The sequence below is a fragment of the Micromys minutus genome (assembly GCF_963924665.1).
Source record: "Micromys minutus genome assembly, chromosome: 27".
Taxonomy (NCBI): Eukaryota; Metazoa; Chordata; class Mammalia; order Rodentia; family Muridae; genus Micromys; species Micromys minutus.
The window spans coordinates 17,971,865-17,990,233 of NC_137962.1; the positions used below are offsets into that span (position 1 = coordinate 17,971,865).

General features: G+C 38.6%; 1 protein-coding gene across 1 annotated transcript in view; it reads right to left on the reverse strand.

Annotated features, from left to right (window-relative positions):
• Positions 1 to 18,210, reverse strand: part of NCKAP1L (NCK associated protein 1 like) — a gene marked incomplete at its 5' end in the record, with an annotated part of 42,998 nt that extends 24,788 nt beyond the window's left edge. Inside the window, 9 exons of the mRNA XM_080939186.1 lie at positions 5,854 to 6,010; positions 6,101 to 6,149; positions 7,893 to 8,030; positions 8,126 to 8,216; positions 9,043 to 9,185; positions 10,451 to 10,507; positions 16,191 to 16,283; positions 17,013 to 17,123; positions 18,109 to 18,210. Of these exons, the coding sequence (XP_080795312.1) occupies positions 5,854 to 6,010; positions 6,101 to 6,149; positions 7,893 to 8,030; positions 8,126 to 8,216; positions 9,043 to 9,185; positions 10,451 to 10,507; positions 16,191 to 16,283; positions 17,013 to 17,123; positions 18,109 to 18,210 (941 nt within the window). The remainder of the gene's footprint in view (positions 1 to 5,853; positions 6,011 to 6,100; positions 6,150 to 7,892; positions 8,031 to 8,125; positions 8,217 to 9,042; positions 9,186 to 10,450; positions 10,508 to 16,190; positions 16,284 to 17,012; positions 17,124 to 18,108) is intronic.
• Positions 18,211 to 18,369: the final 159 nt, after the last annotated feature.

Below are 18,369 nucleotides of genomic sequence, written 5' to 3' on the forward strand. Positions count from 1 at the left end.
CCATCCTGCAGCTTAGAGGCCATCCTGCTCTATGCTTCATTCTAAAAAGACAGTCCTATAGGAGCCAAGCCAGGTTGTGTTAATGCATGCCTGTCAGCACAGCACACAGGAGGCAGAGCAGGGGGGATCATGAGTTTAAGGCCAACCAGGGAGATACACAGAGAATCTGTCAAAAGTCAAGGGAGGTAGGGAGTTAAAAGAAGAAAAAAGGAAAAAAAGATGGAAAAGGGGGGAAAAGAGAAGAGACAAAGGAAAAAAAAAAAAAAAAAAAACAGTACACCACTGTGGAAGGAAATGACTTGCAGTGGTCACTTGGACTCTGGTGGTGAAGGTCAGGTCCTTTCTCACACTGGATACTGCTGGATACTTTCCAGTCAACTACTCTTCCAGAGTCAACTGGGATGAGGAAGGGAGTCACAAACCACCTCCGCCCTACTCCCACCCCTGCTTACAACAGGTCCCATTTCCCCCACCCACCCACTCTGCCTGGTGTTCAGCTCACCAGTTATCTGTCACATTTTATCCCTCCCTCTCTGCTGGCTTATTCACCCCCTCTCAACAAATAATTCAGACTTCTGGAGATCCTCACTTGACCGAGAACTCCACCCATTCTCCCACAACAGCAGTTCCTCCAAAGATATACTCCTTTTCCCTCCTCACCTCTCCCTGACCCTTCCAGCCTCATAGGCCTTCAACACTGCACAATCCATTCCTCTGAGGTCAATGTGAACTCTTGAATCACCAAATTAAATAACCTTTTTTATTACTGTGGTTCATCTGCAGTGTTTGATCCTATCTTTCTTCTAATAGAGACCTGCCCCCAGAATCCCACAGTAAGTGGCCTCTGTTCCTGCTCCTACTGTCTTCATTCATCCTGTCAGCTGCTGCCACAGCACTAGAAAAATTCTGTCATCTCTCATTTCCCTCTCCAAGACTCTCCTTTACTGAACATAGCATAAGAATTAAAGACATTTGGAAGTGAGAACTATCTTAATTAAATCAGGATTCAACTCTGTAGCACTGCTAATGGATAATTATTTCAACTTCCATCCAGTACAGGTGACAGACACAAGATTAAGAGTTTTTAAAAAGCTAGAATTATTTCATATTCCCACCTCTCATTAACTGAGGGACATTCAGACTGAGTCTCTTGCCTTCTCACTTACATATATACTTACATACATACATACATACATACATACATACATACATACATACATACACATGATGTATTATATGTGATATATATTATATATACCTAAGTTATTGAAAAGATCAAATCACATCATTTATATCAATGAAATTCTTGAACTATAAAGTATGTATATTGGCTGCTGTCTTTAGGGATAGGAATAGAACTGCTTCTCATAACACTAGAAAATTTTATACATACACATTTCTATTTCCTGTGACTTCTGTTAAAGATGCAATCCTCTCAACTCTTGAAATGAGTTCTTACTATGTTCTTGCTTATTTGTTCTTTTGTTTTGTTCTTTTAAATGTTTATCTTCTTCTTAATTTTTTTTAAAAAATTTATCTATATATTTATTTGTGGGGCTAGAGTGTGCATGTGCCACACACATAAAGGTCAGAGGACAATGTTTAAGAGGTTTTCTCCTTGCACTCTGTAGTTTCCAAGGATAGAATTTAGGTCGTCAGGCTTGGTGACAAATGCCTTCACCTGCTGAGCTATCTCATCAGCCTTGGCAGTTTTTTAAAGCAATAATACTACTCAGTTGTTGAGGAGCCAGTATTCTCCTGAGTTTTGTTTTGTTTCTTTTGTTTTAGAGGAGGGTGTTGTTTTGTTTCTTTTCAGTGCAGAGGATTACACCCCAGGGTCTTGCACATGCTAGCAAGCATTCTGCCTTTAAGCCATAGTTTTACCTCTTAATATATTGTGAATAAGACAATCAGGAGGGGGGCAAAATTTGGTAAAAATCTATTATTAAAATATCAGCTGAAGGAATATATAGACTAGTGATATAGCTCAGAGGTGCTATAGCCTAGCAAGTACAAAGCTCTTGGTTTGATCCCAAGCTTGGAGGTCACAAGAGAGAAAGAAAATTTGAAGTGTGTCACTCTCTACAGAAACATTTGAGTTTGTTCACAAAAAAAAGTCAATAAATATTCTCTAAAGCATTTATTTAACTTGGGAGGCTGAAGCAGAAAATCTCCCTGTGTTTGAGGCCAACCTATTTTATACAGCAAGTTTCAGAATAGCCAGTACTACATAGAAAGACCCCAACTCAAAAAAAAAAGTTTAAAATAATCTTTTCAAATGAAAACAGTTCAGTTATCCATCAACAGCAAATTAAGAAGTGCATAACCCCACACTATTCAAACTTGGTGACCTCTGATTCATCCTAGAACACAGGTAAAGGTAGCAGGAAAAAGCAGACTCCACTAAATTGTATTCTGACCTCCATTTTGCAAGCTCTTACACACATACACACAACACACTATATGCATACCATATACACATACATACACCATATGCATATACACACAAATATCCACACATATACATTATAGACACACATACATCATATACACATATATCATATGCACATACACACAAAACTATATTTAATTTAAAGCATTTATAAAAAAAAGTTCACACACTAAATGGCATGCATCTTTAATCCCAGGATTTAGGAGGCAAAGGCAGGCAGATTTCTGTGAGTTCAATACCAGACTGGTCTACATAGAAAGTTTCAGGCCTACCAGAGATTCATAGTAAGACCCTACCTCAAAAAGTGTGTATGTGTGTGTGTGTGTGTGTGTGTGTGTGTGTGTGTGTGTAGGGGATAATTAATGTTATAAACACAATGAAATTGTGTTCAATTGTTTTTACTTATTTTTGTTTGAGGTTGTTCTGCCTACATGTACACCTGTATTCTGAATGTGCATGTGGTACCCAAGGAAACCAGAAGAAGAGTCAGAGACCATGGAACTGGAGTTACAGATGGTTTTGAACTACTATAAGGGTTCTGAGAATCGAACCCAGGTCCTCTGGAAGAGCAGCCAGTGCTCTTAACCACTGAACCATCTCTCCAACCCCTCAACTGTTATAAAATTAAGTCTCAGCCAGGTGTCACAGTTTATGCTTGAATCCTAGCATTCAGACACAAAGACAGGAGGACTGCAACAAGTTTGAGGCTAGCCTGAACTACAAAGCCACCCATGTTTCAAAAAAACAACAAAAAAAGAAAACATTTCTATAAACTGACATTTAAAGATATCTAAAATATAGTAATAAATAAATGTAGTCTGGGGATATAATGTAGAATGTAGAGCCAATACTTTTCTATAACTTTTTATATAAGGTTGATAACACAGGCATACTTCTGTATATGTACAAGTGTGTGCACGCATGCACACATCCGGGGAACACACATCACATCAAACCATTCTGGGAAGCTTCATTTCTTTCACATCTCCAGCTGTTGTATTTGCCACCAGAAATAAACACAGGTAATCTGACCTCTCCCTCAATTCTATACCTTCCTCCTCTTGGAACTCATTGTCCCTTCACAATGACTATCTCCCACTTACCACTAAACCCACCAAAATCAGCTTTCAAGCTCACCACTCATGGGACACAAAGGTGACCTCTGTAGCCAAAGCCAGTGAACTTCTCCAGCCCTCCTTTTGTTTGTTCTCATCACATTGTCTAGCATATGGTAATGAGTCCTGCCTTTTTACCATGCTTCCTTCCACTGGCTTGACTTTTCTCCTCAACATCCATCATGGGTTTTCCTGCCTTTGACTGGCCCTTAACTATCAATGTTCTCAAAAGGTTGATTCCTGCTCTTCTTCTTCTTGATTATCACACCTGTTTTCAGGGCTTTGACTGGCATGTTGACAGTTGTCATCTCGTCCAGATAGCATGTCTAGTTACTGAATCACACAGTAGAAGGCCTGACATACTTAGCCTCTATGTCCTACAGACATTTCTAGTTCAGTCTGTTCAACACTAAATCCATGCAACTCAGAAGTTAAGAGCACTTTCTGCTCTTGCAAAGGATCTGGTTTGGGGTTCTAGACCCACATGGAAACTCAGGACCATCTCCAACTCCAGTTCCAGAGGATCCAACACTCTCTTCTGGTCTCAATAGACACTGCGCACACATGGTACACAGGCACATATGCAAACAAAACATTCACACACAAAAAAAAATAAAAATAAACTAAAAGTTTGAAAATAAAAAATTAAGTCACAGTCTTTCCCTACATTTACTGTAGCTCTCATGTTTCTACCCTAAGGAATACCAGATGCCATTCCAGAGATCTTGACATCCTCGGTTTTTCCTAATTTACTAAATTAATCCCTGCCTCTAGCTTTGCCCATCTAATCTTTTTCCCCTGGAGCAGTAATCTTCTCTAAAATGCAAATCTGATCCTTTCAACTGCCTCGTTTGAATTCATTCAGTGACTCCTGATCCTCTTGAGCCCAAATTCAAACTCTAAGGCAGATCTTATGATATCCCAATTCACTGCTCCAAAACCAGCTTTCACAGCCCCATCCTTGTAACCCAAGCTGTCCAACTTGAACCTCTGAGCATATGTTCTTTTGCCTCAAAAGCTATGAACTTTAAGGTGGGTGTGATGGTAAACACCTTTTAACCCTAGCATTTGGGAGGCATGAGTTTTAGGTTAACTTGGTCTATACAGTGAGTTCCAGGGCGTACAGTACTACATTTAAAAAAAAAAACAAAAAAACAAAAAACTCTCTTCAAAAATGAGAAAGAAGGTAAGAAGTAGAGGAGAGCTGAGGTTATTTGCTATAACTATTTATAAAACTCATGTCTGCCTAGCTCCCGTTTTTTAAAAACACAATACTTTGTGTTTCAAAACCCTACTCAATTGTAACAGTTTGCCTGTTTTCCAAAGTTTTGTAACCTTTCCTTTTTAAGCTCAAGAACAAAGACAGGCAAGTGGTAATTCTCAGAAGCTACAGGGAGAAAGATAATAAGAGAAGGAGAAAGAGCCATACCATCTGAATTAGAACAGAAACCGGACACATTAGAGTAGACAAGCAACCTCAAAGCAAAAAGGAGTGAGAATAAACTTCAGGGAAAGAGTACAGGAAGCCCAAAGTGTTAGGGAAAGCACAGTTAAAACAGAAAAGAAAAGGTTACACTTCTGAGTAATTCACCATCTGCCTCTTTTTATTTTAATAAAGTTTCACTGTGTAGCCCACATTGATCTTCCTTCTGAGTGCTGGGGTTACTGGTGTGTGCCACCAAACTCGGTTTGATACATTAAAAAAAAAATGTGCATGATACAATGTACCAGATCTTTTCCCACATACTTTGCATGAACTCTTTGGAACACTATGTGGTCATAGAGAGATACATTTTCATTTTGGTGTAGTTTGGTGTTTTGTTCACACCTACTTGATGTTTTTTTTTTTTTTTTTTTTTTTTTTTTGGTTTTGAGATAGGGTCTTGTTAAGCCCAGCAGTGGAACAAGCTAAGGCAGACCTTGAACTCCTGGTTCTCCTGCCTCCACCTCCCTGAGTGCTGGGATTATATGGGTATACCACCACAATCAAAAAGGAGGTACTACTTTATCCAGATTTTATACAGATAAGAACATTGATCCAATGGTTTGGAGCAGTTAAGTAACCTACCCAGAGTCATACAGCTAGTAAGTAGCTCAGCTTGAATTAAAATTAGGCAGTCTGGCCTCACAATAACTTAGTCATCTCTCTTTCCCTAAAATCCAGTGAGAAGGCACCAACAAAGTGTAGGTGTCCGATAAATATCTCGAAGTTAGAATTAATTCCTACCACCAATACTTTGGGAAAGGGGATATTGATGAATTATAACTTCCAAAAGATCAGCTCACCCTTTCAAACTGCTAAACAGGTCCTCAGTGACCTTGTGCACCTGCAGCACATCTTCCCGGATGAGGGTGATGTACAGGGAGCCCTCCAGACTCAGCTTCCACAGCTTCTGGCACTGGCTGTTGGAGTTGAGGCACCCATGGCAAAGAAGAAACCCAACTGCAGGCGAATAAAAGCAAGAAAAAGCTCTTAGGCAGTACACTCCTAGGCATGCTGCCATGACCTTCCCCAGCTGCTCCTACAACTTACTTATGATCCATCGCTCCATCACTTCCACAGACAGATACTCGCAGGCCATCTATAAGAAAAGGGGCAGATAGAGCCAATAGCTAGTTAGGACTTCTAAAGAAAGAGCAGAGCCAGCGAGATGACTCGACAGGTAAAAAACCTGCTTCCAACCTGAGTTTAATACCCAGAACCCACATGGTGAAGGGACAGAACTGACCCCTGAAAGTTGTCCTCTTGTTCCTGTGCTTCTGCTTTACCCACATTCAATACAAAATAGATAATTAAAAGTGCAGTAAAAAAAAAAAATTCACACCTAGCATGCACAAGACCCAGGGTAAATTCCTCAGCCCTGGGCTGGAGAGATGACTCAGTGGTTAAGAGCACTGACTGCTCTTCCAGAAGACCTAAGTTCAAATCCCCACATGGTGGCTCACAACCATCTGTAATGAGAGCTGATACCCTCTTCTGGTCTGTCTGAATACCATGTACTTATATATAATAAATAAATAAATCTTTAAAAAAAAACTCAGCACTAAAAACAAACAAAAATAACATATTTTTACCAGACTGGATTAAGACACTTTGACAAAACAACAGCTAGAAGAACTACCATGAAAGAAATGAGGCACTGGCAGGGGAATGAGGGACAAAGGATATAGGTGAGAAAAAGAACAAGGTTGGGCTGGAAGTAAGAACAAATAAATGTATAACATAACATCTCTTCAACACTGAGATACTTTCAGAAAGCTTCAACCCAAAATCTCTTTAACCCATTATGTTTCTTAATCACATTTGAAGTGTGAACATTCATTTGGAACTCATCAATGACCTCTCATCTTCAGCTGTAAATCTGTGTGTGTACACATTCCTGTGTGTATACCTTCATGTGTATATACATTCATGTGTATACCTGTTCTTGTGTGTACATGCCCATGTGTGTACATGTTTGTGTATACTCATGTAGAGACCAGAGCTGCACATCACCTGTTTTTATTTCTAGTTTTTATTTCTAAGTCAGAGTCTCTCACTGAACCCAGAGCTCATGGCTAATTGGTTTAGCTCCAAAGTTATGCTTGTCTTCACTCTCTGGTGCTGATTACAGACACATAACACTGTGTCCAGCTGTTACGAAATTGCTAGGAATCTGAACTCAAATCCTCAAAACTGCATAGCAATCACTCCCACCCCTCATCTCTCCCCCACATATTTTGATTGGTTTTGGTCTTTTGAGACAAGTTCTTGCTATATAGTCCTGGCTGACCTCAAACATGTGGCAATTCTCCCACTTCTGACTGCCAAGTGCTGAAATCACAGGAATGTACCACCATGCTCTGCCATTGGTTCTGTTTCTATGGCATATCTTCATTTCAGGACTATAAATTTCCTGAGGAAAAGTGTCAATCCAGTCATGTCTGAATATCAACATTTATTAGTTAACTAACTCCTAATGTAAATTCCTACATATACCTAATGACTCCATTTCTTTTCTTGTTTGGGTTTTGAATCAAAGTCTTACTATATCCTTGGCTGGCCTCATACTTGCTATGTAAACAGGAGTGCTCTTGCCTCAGTCTTTGAAATAATAAGGTCATAAGCATACATGCTATCACACCCTACTGACTTGGTTCCATCCCTTTGTGAATTCAGGTACATACTAACCCTGGTCCAATCAGAAGCTCAACCTAGAGGCAGGCCCTAGGCAGAGAAGAATGCTAAAACAACCTGAGGGCTGATGTTTCCCAAAAGATGCACCTTCCAGAGAAAGGGCCTTGGCAGAGGATGCCTCTCCTAACAGAAGGAAAGGGGAACTCACTGTGTCTGAGTTAGCAGGGTTAATCATGGCCGGGGGGCTGCTGATGAGGCTTAGAAGCTGGGCACTGCGCCACTGCTCAGCTCCCTGGTTCCTCCGAACAAAGAGGAAGTGCAGAGAGAGCAGGGCTCCACTCACAGCCTGTGGGAAAAGGCAAAAGAAAAAAAAAAATCCCAATGTCAGAGATGAATATGAATGCTTCTGCCTGGATGATTCTCCTCTCTCAGGGAGCTTGCCTTTGTGTGAGGTCCAAATTCTTCTGTCAGCTTCTTCAGGGGATGGTCATATTCTAGTACCATCTGGCCCAGGCGAGCAAAACTGGGGTCACTGAAGAGGGAGGAGTTATGGGTCATTCTATACATAGGTTATATGGAGAATAATGCATATGTATACATAAGCTGGCATTCCCTACCCCCTCCAAAGACAGATATGTTAACCTGTGAATCACATATACTGATGCACAACTGTAGGCATTCTGAGCTATGGTTAGAAATGACTACATCCTTTTAGACAGGTCATTGATAGTTTCTTCCTTGTAGGCTCCCCAGACAGAGCTGGATGCATAATAGCTACTCTATAAACTTGCATTTGTTAATCTATATCAAATATACCTGCACCTAAATCTCTGACAATCCCAAAGCTTATCTGTTAGCTAAAGCTTTCGACAAGACACCTATGCTGACATGGTTGGGAATGCACATCACTCCATGCTATGTCTCACTCTTCCCAGTCTTCACTTTCCACCCTTTAAATACTCACATTGCATTAATGAATGAAGGACAGAATTACACATAATCCAACATCTATTTCTATTTGGCTTCCAATTATCCTTAATGTGTATTATCTTACATTGCTGACCTCTAGTGGCTTAACCTTACTGGTATTAGTCCCAAATACTTTTTAAAAATTGTCTTTGCCTTTTATAATAACCTGAAAAGCAAAGTAGAAGCCAGTCCAGGATTATAAATAGGTCGAAGATAATGCAGAGCAGATAATCCACTGGCAGAGATTCAATAGTTAACTATGTGTGAAAATGTGTCTTACTTTTCCTGGGATACCACATGGGTTATAGGCTCTCATGAAAAATCAAGTTCCTTTGTCTCCACATACTTCTCGAAGCACAGGTGAGTTTCTTAAATCCCTCCCAACTCACCTGTGCCCATGTAGCATCTCATGGGCACAGTTGTACATGCCAATGAGTATCCTGCGGTCCTCAATCCGTGACAGGAGCAAAATGACTGAGGTGTAAGTCACAATCAAGTCCAGATAGCTCCGAGTGAAATCAAAGTTGAGATTCTACAAGGAAAACACATAGAAATCCCAAGATCAATGTGGCCAATTAACCTGGACCACTCCCAGCTTCTCCAACTGTTACAGATCTAAACAGACTCAATGTCTATTAAAAGTAGGGGAATGCCAGGGCAGGGAGATGAGAGGGAGTAGGTGGGTGGGGAACAAGCTCATAGAGGCAGGGGGAGGATGGATGGGATAGGGGGGTTCCAGAGGGGAAACCGAGAAAGGAGATAACATTTGAAATGAGAGTAAAGGGAATATACAATTTTAAAAAATGGGATCAACAGTAGAATTTTTCAGAAGAAATTTGAAAAAAGATCAGGAGGTAAATATGAGCTCAAGATACTGGTGAGCCTGGTTAAATTGACAGTAGCCCCAAATCACAGCTACTCAGAGGACTGAAGCAAGAGAATTACAAGTTCAAGGCCAGCTCAGACTACAGAGTAATTAAGGCAGGCTTGGAAAACTTTGTGAGACCCTGTCACAAAATAAAAATGTCTAGCCAGGCATGGTATCACACACCCTTAAACCCAGCACTAAGGAGGCAGAAGCAGATGGATTTCTGAGTTAGAGGCCAGTCTGGCCTACAGAGCAAGTCTCAGGACATCCAGGGTTATATAGATAAACTTTGTCTTGCAAAACCAAAAGAAGAAGGAGGGAGAAAGGAATGAGAGAAAGAGAAGGGGTGTTAAAGTTACAACTAGGAATCTAAGTCAGTAGTAGAGCTCTTACCTAGAATACACAAAGACATAGTTTCAAAGCCTAGTACCAAAAATAAATAAAAAATGATACAAAGAAACTATGGAATTAGGTACTATTGGAGGATTAAAGGACATGAAATAAAAATACCACTGTGTCAATTTGTGTTATTTAAATCACAATGACAATCTGCTACTATTTAACAGCATTTAACTGTAGCACATTTTTAAAAAGAATTACAATGGCTAGGTGGGTACAAAGCACTTGTTGCAAGCCTAATTACCTAAGTCTGACCTCTGGAACCCACATGGTAGAAAGAGAGAACTGACTCCCACAAATTGTCCTTTAACTTCCACACATGTACTATAATACATGAATACACACACCATCCCACCCATATACACGCAATAAATAAATGCATGTTTTAATTAAAAATAAAAGAGCTATAGTCCTGAAAAGGAACAAATGAAACAGTCATTTGTCCAACTCTGCCCCACCCTACCTCAGTTTACACCTGGACTTTTCCTTAATTTTCTTCTATAATAGAAAAACATTACAAAGGCTCTTACGATATCAAAATGACACTGGCAGGCATCAATGGTGTTGAGAAGTTCATACACATGATCCTAAGGATAAAAGTGAAGAAGAAAATGAGTAAGAAGAAAGTGATGTGTGCTATCAAGTGGGGAATGAAATAACTTCTTCCCCAGAAGCCCTGGGGAACCACCTAAGAAAGGGCATTGTTCAAAAGAGGAAGACATTCCTTCTCATAAACATCAGTGGCCCCCGTTAGACTACCACAGGCCACAGGGACAAAGTACTGATGTTCATGTACATAATGCCTGACTTACAGTTCCTGGGTCCCACTTCTCCACAAGATGATATAAAACAACTTTTTAAAGTTTGTCATTTAAATAAAAGAAACTGACTCATTAATAACTCAAGAGCTAAGAAGATAGACTTGTGGCAATTTTTGGTATTTAAAAATCATTTTGTTTAATCTATACACACCAAGAAAACTGACTATTTCCATGTTACTTTTTGTTTTACATGTACTTTATGCTTATGGTAACTAGTAAGATTTCAATGCATACTATCAAACCTTTAAAAAATCAAATACTGACAAAAATATATTCATATAGTTTTATGCCAAAATGCTTTTAAAAATCTGTACATATATCTCTCCTTTTTTTAAAATAAAGTTGTAAGAAAAAAACTGACAGTCTTTTCTAAAGAACAAAAGAAGATTTTGAAAGTTCTCCATGCAAACACATGACAGTGTTTAGAACATAGAAATTATCCTAATTTGATTATAATATACTGTGTACATATATCAAATGATCACACTGTATTCTAGACATATGCATAATGTACACCAATTACTTTAAAAATTGGAAAATCTCAAAAACATGAAATGTATTCTTACTATGTGGTCCAGTGAAATGAAAAACGCATTCCTACAAAGATTTGTACTTGACTTTTATTTAATAGCAATTTATACAAACTACCTCTAATCCAGAAGCAACCCACTAACTAGGAAATAAATAATTCTATTGTATCCCTATAATAGACTGGTCCTCAGCAAAAATAAGTAGTAAATGATTATTGCATGAAACAAAATAGGTAAATCTAAAAACACAAAATAATACATGCTGATCTATTTATCTGAATCTTTAGAAAATAAACATTCAACCATCGAGTACACATTGAGAGGTCCATGGCTCCAGTTGGATATGTAGCAGAGAATAGCAGTGTCTGGCATCAATGTGAGAAGAGACCTTTGGTCCAGTGAGGACACATTTTCCCAATGTTGGAGAATGCCAAGGCACTGATGTGAAGAGGGTGATTGGGAGCTAGTGTACCTTCCTGAAGACAAGTAGAGAGAGAAGGGGGATGGAAGCAGGGTGGGTGAAGGGGATAACATTGCAAATGTAAATACAGGGAGTATCTAATAAAAAAGAAAAAGAAAAGAAACATTTTAGACACCAGTTTAACAGTTGCCTGGGACCTCCCAGTACAAGATAAGAACTGACAACTTTGTTGTTGGTCCTCAACTTCCACCATGTTTGGGACTACCTCTTGGCTTTTTGTGTTTACATTTTTTGTTTGTTTGTTGTGGGGTTTTGTTTTGTTGTTGCTGTTTTTGAGACAAAAATCTCACCACATAACCTCTACTAGCCTGGAACTCAATATGTAGATCAGGCTGGTCTCAAATTACAGAGGTCTGTCTGTGCTAGGATTGAAGGCATAAACCACCACACCAGCTGGGACCACCTCTTGTTTGCTGCTGTATACACCAAACTTCCAGGCATTGTCCTGTCTCTGTCTCCAACTCACCATGGGAACACCAGGATCAAAGATTCACTGTGGTATATACGGGCTTTGCCTGGGTTCTGGGAATCTGAACTCAGGTCCTCACACTTTTATACTAAGAAATTTGCTCACTAAGCCATCCTTCCTCCCCTAATTTAAAAAAAAAAAAGTGTCTATGTATGTACCTGAATACATGTATTGTATCATGTGTGTGCTGGTGCTTGTGAAGGTCAGAAAGGGTGTTGGATCCCTGAAACTGAAGTTATGGATGCTGGGAACCAGCCCCAGGCACTCTGAAAGAACAAGTGTTCTTAACCACTGATCCATCTCTCTAGCCCTTTGTCTCCAGTGTTTTAAATACTCATAATCCCACCATTCAGAAATTCCGATCTTCTGTATGTGAGTGTGTAAATGTACATTTTAAAGACCAATGACATCTTAAGATGTATTGTAATTTTCTCTTGTCATTAAGCAATGTGTAAAGGATGTTTTTGCATACCAACTAATGTAAATATATGTTATCGTATTTAACAACTGCATAATATCTATTTACTTATTGTGAGCTTTTAACCAAATCTCTAATTTTAATTGGCTATATCAGTTATCACTCTGATGCTATTATAACAATTCAGCAGAGTAGATTCTTGTACATGTATCATTGCACTTCTGTTTCCTTAAGACAAATTCTAGAAGCATAATTATTCCATTAATTTTTCAGTTATGAAAGGCGTTATCAATTTGCATCTCAAAATGCTGTAAAAATAATTTTTAATGTTTCCTTAACTTTTAAAGAGCAGAAAATGATTATGCTTTAAAATCCAAACAAAATATCACTCATGTGCTATAGCTACCAAAAGTTTTGAACAATAAGACAAATCCAAATCAAGACATATTCTGAACAACTTTCCTAGAATCTTCAAAAGGTCAGGTCATCAAAGACAAAGGCAAGAATTGTTATAACAAAAAATAGAAATATGGGCTCTGTATTAGCTAACAATATCATAGGATATTACATTTCTTCATCATGATAATTATACTAGGATTATGTAAGAAAATATTCCTGTCTTTAACAGATGCATACTAAAATATTTTGGGAAAGGAACGTCATGATGTCTGCAAATAAGGAAAATGGTTTGGAGGGAAAGTGAGTGACAAGCAATATGGCAAAGTATTGACAATTAGGAGATACAGGGATAAAAGCAGCATTTATTATGCAAGTTGACGATCCCTGAAACAAAATGCTTAGGACCAAAAGTGTCTCATGCCTTAAATAGTCCAAATTTTGAAATGTTTACATGTATATATAAAATATCTTGGAGATGGAAACCAAATCTAAACACAAGAATCATGTATGTTTCATGAATATCTCTTATACATAGCTTGTGTGGGTTTAAATGAAATTACCATTAAAGATATGGTCTCAGTTTCCTGCTTTATCCTGGCACTAACATGCCCCCTTTGTTCTAGAGGATTCTCTCTCTATACATCCCTCTGGTCATGGTATCTTCTCATACATCAGAAAAGTAACTAATGCATGGTCTAAAGATAATTTTATGCAATTTTTGTAGTCTTGTATTTTAATTGTAACTAGTCACATAGGTCAGACTTACACCAGTCACATCAACACTCAGAAGTTTCAAATTTTTGAGTATTTCAGAGTTCAAAATTTCAGATTAGAGATGAGCAACAAGTACTACATTTGCTTTTTTTGATGTGAGAATGTAGTTCACACAGGTTCTTACTATGTAGCCCAGGCTGGCCTCAAACTCAGAGACCTGTCTGCCTCTCAAATTTTGGGATTAAGGGTATGTACCACCATGCCAGATTTATATTTGGAAATTTTTACTATATTTATAATAAAATATGGGAGGAAATACTAATGCGAAAGGGAATGGTCTATATAGAAACTTCCTAACACTCAACAACAAAAACTAAACAAAACTGGGTCAAAAATAAACAAAGAAGTTGAAGGAGATAGTTCTCCAAAAAGATATATAAATATCCGATAAAAAATAAAAGATACTCTGCATCACCAATTGATAGGACATAAATTACAGTAACAATAAGGCAAGGCTGAGTGGTAGAACTTTATGTGGTATTTGTGAAACCTTTAATTTGATACTATCTGAAAAACAGAAAACAAAAGTTCTTAATCAGAATATTGATTAAGTTGTATCCCTTGTGTACTATTAGTAGTCAATTCAATGGTACAGCCACTACAGAAAAAAAGAATAAAAAGACAGGATAGTAACCAACTCCTGAAGTTGTCCTCTAACTCCATGCACAAGACATGACACATGCACACTCACATTCATACACACCATACTCACATGATGATAATAAATAATTGTTATAAAAAAGAATTACCCATAATCTAATGGTTCCACTTATGCATATATCAAAAAAAGAATTAAAGTCAAAATCTGAATCAGATCATTGAACACCCAGATCATTGCATTAGTCACAACAGCTAAAACATGGAGACAACCCAAGTGTTCGCTGATGGAAAAATAGGGAAGCAAAATGCAGTATAACCACAGAATGGAATATTGTTCAGCTTCAAAAGGAGGAAATTCTCCAATATTCTAAAACATAGATAAACTTTAGCATATCCTACTAAGTTATACGGGTCAATTCAAAAATACAAAAGGTACCACTTACACAGAACATCATACTTAAAATCATAAAAATGGAAATAGAATGGTTGTCATCAAGGGCCATGGGCACAAGAAAAATGAAAAACTGTTGTTTAAAGGGTGCAAATGTCAATTTTACAACATGAAAATACAGGACTGCATTATGAATACGTTTAATATCACCAAACCATATACTTAAGATGGTTAAGATAGTAAATGTTATGAATGTATACTACAATAAAAACTGAAAGGAAACCATGGAAATAGCTCAACAAGGTGGAAACAGAAAACCAAGTCCTGAAGTTTGTTCTCTGACATCCATGCACATGCCATGACACATACACACTCACACTCATGAGCACACATACCATACACACTGTTTATACCTGTAGGTAAATGCATTAGCCTCACAAGCCTGTGATACAAGCTCTATCCCTTGAACCCACAGATGTAATGGCACACATCTGTAATCCCATCCCTTCTATAGCAAGATGGGAGGCAGAGATAGCAGACTCCATGGAACGTTCGTAAACCAGCTAGCTTTTTTTTAAAGATTTATTTATTTATTTTATGCATATAAATACACTGTAGCTGTCTTCAGACACACCAGAAGAGGGCATCAGGTCCCATTATAGATGGTTGTGAACTATCATGTAGTTACTGGGAATTGAACTCAGTAAAAGCAGTCAGTGCTCTTAACCTCTGAGCCATCTCTCCAACCCCCAGCTAGCTTGATTTACAAAGCACAGTTGCAGAAATAATAGGACCTGCAAGAAGAGAACCAACCTCTAAAAGCTATCCTTTGACCTTCATACCCACTTCTTGACATACACATGCCTGCAAGTGCACATGCAATACACAAACATAAATACATATTTTTAATTAAGAAAACTATGACTCAGTAAACTGAAGCCAGCCATAATCTATCACCAAATATATTTAATTTTGGTATGTGATGTATAATATTCTAAATGTTTAGTGTGACTAGATTGATACTACTTGATATAAGTTTATATTTTGTTTTATTGTTTTTGAAACAGGATTCTGTGTCACCCAGGCTAGCCTAGAACTCAATATGTAACTGAGGCTAACTTTGAATTTCTGATTCCCTTGCCTCTACCTCATAGGTGCTGGGACTGTAGATTTATGCCACCAACCATGTCCACCTTACATGTCTCTTGAAGTAATATGGAAAACAGTATTTCATATATCATTCATTAACAATACAACTTAGACATTATTGAATACTAATGCCTTTCTCCTTTTCTTTCAAGAAGCTGCAATAAGCAACATAAATGAACACTTACTAAAAAGGATCAACCTCTGAAGCCCATGTTAACCCTGGCTACAGAGGACTCACCCGAAATTCCATGACATCCACAAATGACTGATAGTAGTTAGTGAGGAATCTAATTATCTCAGCTTTTTCACGATGCACTGGTCCTAAATGTTGCTGAAAAAAACACAAATCAAACAAGACATGTAAAAAATTTTTAAAGCAATTAATTCAAGTGACTAAAAACTAGGAGTAATACCCTATCATTCTTAATCACTGAGCCATCTCTCCAGCCAAACACTAGAATTAAAATTTTAAATACCCAGCCATTCTTTAAGGGGTAAACATACTAAGGAAGGATCAATAGCTCATCAGCATTCTCCAGTCTCTAAACAGAAATTTTTTATCTAGACTGGAGGGCCACATGAGATTCTGACAACAAGAAGAAGGCTAGCTGAAAGGAGATTTTCAGTTGTATTTCAGTGAAGACATCTGCTATATAAATCAGTAAGAAAAGAAGCAGAGTATAAAGATGCAGTGAATAGAGTAAGAGAAATCTATGGATAACACAGTATGGGGTACTGTGCAAAAGTACAGAATATGGGATATCAGCAAAGAAACCTGGTGTGGACCAAGAACTACAGTAAAAAATGTGCTATGCAAGGTTGGTGTGGCAACTTCTCTGTGAGTACCAGTGTCCTCATGAATCTGGCTGTAAGACTGTGCCCCAGCTCACCATGGTAGACTCCCATCTGAGCTTATAATCTTCAATGTCTGAAGTCCCAAGTCTGATCTTAGGAATCTAGAGATGTCTACACTTAAAGACAAGGCCGAGTGGGGTGTCTACAATAATCTGCCACGCAAGAATAATGTTACAGAAAGGGGGGAATGAGCCCCAGTTCTCACCGTGCTATTTCGGACATCTATGTTGGGAAACTTCTTGTTGATGTACTTGAGACATGATTCCATGGTCTTTTCCAGTAAGAAAGGTGGCTTGGATTTTGGATCTGAACAGGTCTACAAAGACAAAAATAAAATTAAACCCTTGTACAATTTTTCCATTTAGATACATGCCTTTGGCTACAACATCCATTCCTACTATCTCTCTTGGAAATGGCAGTCTAATAAAGCATGAGATGAGAGAGGTGAGAAACAAGTTCATTCCAGACAGTGAACTAGCACTCCTAAGAGCTAACAGCCTGGCATCTTGTCTTAACAGAGGCTTGGCTCTAACACAGAGAGGAAGCTGCTTCCCCACCCCTCCTCTGAAGCAGGAAGTAGTAAGAAAAGTGGCTGATCACAAATTGAACTTTATATAAAGCTCAGGGTCCCAAGAGACTTTACAAATGACATAACAGAAACCGTATTCCTGGTACTTTACTACAAAATGCACAAGTGTCCCTTCCCACAAGTCTCTATCTTCCTGGAAGGTCTCACAATTACCCACATTTATCATACTTCCTACAGATTGCCCCGTCCCTGGCTCACCTCTTGGCATCACCTTTGCCCAGTTTCATAGTTATTCTCCTAAGCACACACACACAACATTCACAGCCCCAAAGTACCTTAGAAAACACCATTTCCTTAAATTTTCCCCCTTTAAGTAAATAATTACACACACACACACACACACACACACACACACAAAGGTTTTTGCCAGAGACACAACTTGAAAGTTCAAAAACTAGAGAAACTGGCAATAAATAAAACCCAAATTTTAGACCCCAGCCCCTTATTCTAATCACTCACAACACAAACATTCTCATTCCCACCCCACCCTCAGTTGTAGGGGAAAGATGATGTTCTCGAAAAGGCAAGAATCATACCTAGAAATGACAAGCTTTGAAAAGAAGCCTCCCTCTATCTCCCCAAACTGTGGGAACCAAACGGTCTAAGTGACCGAAAGTCACTAAAAACAATGGAGAAAAACAAGCGGCTTGACTACTGGGCCTGCAGCCTCCAGGCTCCTGCCATGATCTGCTAGAATGACCTTCTTACTTACCTTCTTGATGTTGTACATTCGGATGAGAACTCCTTGGCCTCGGTCATTCAGGATCGTGAGCTTCTCTGCTAATTTATGCTGGTAAGCAGAGGTCAAAGACATGATGGCTACTGAGAAAGAAGACCATCCAGATAGCAAGACCCAACTGCTCAAATATTCTCAGCCTGGCTGGCAACACCCTCTGTGTAGAAGGACCGGCCTGGTTGGTGCACCGGGCTTCCGGTTGGTTCTGTAATTGGCTCATGAAAGATAACAGTCACG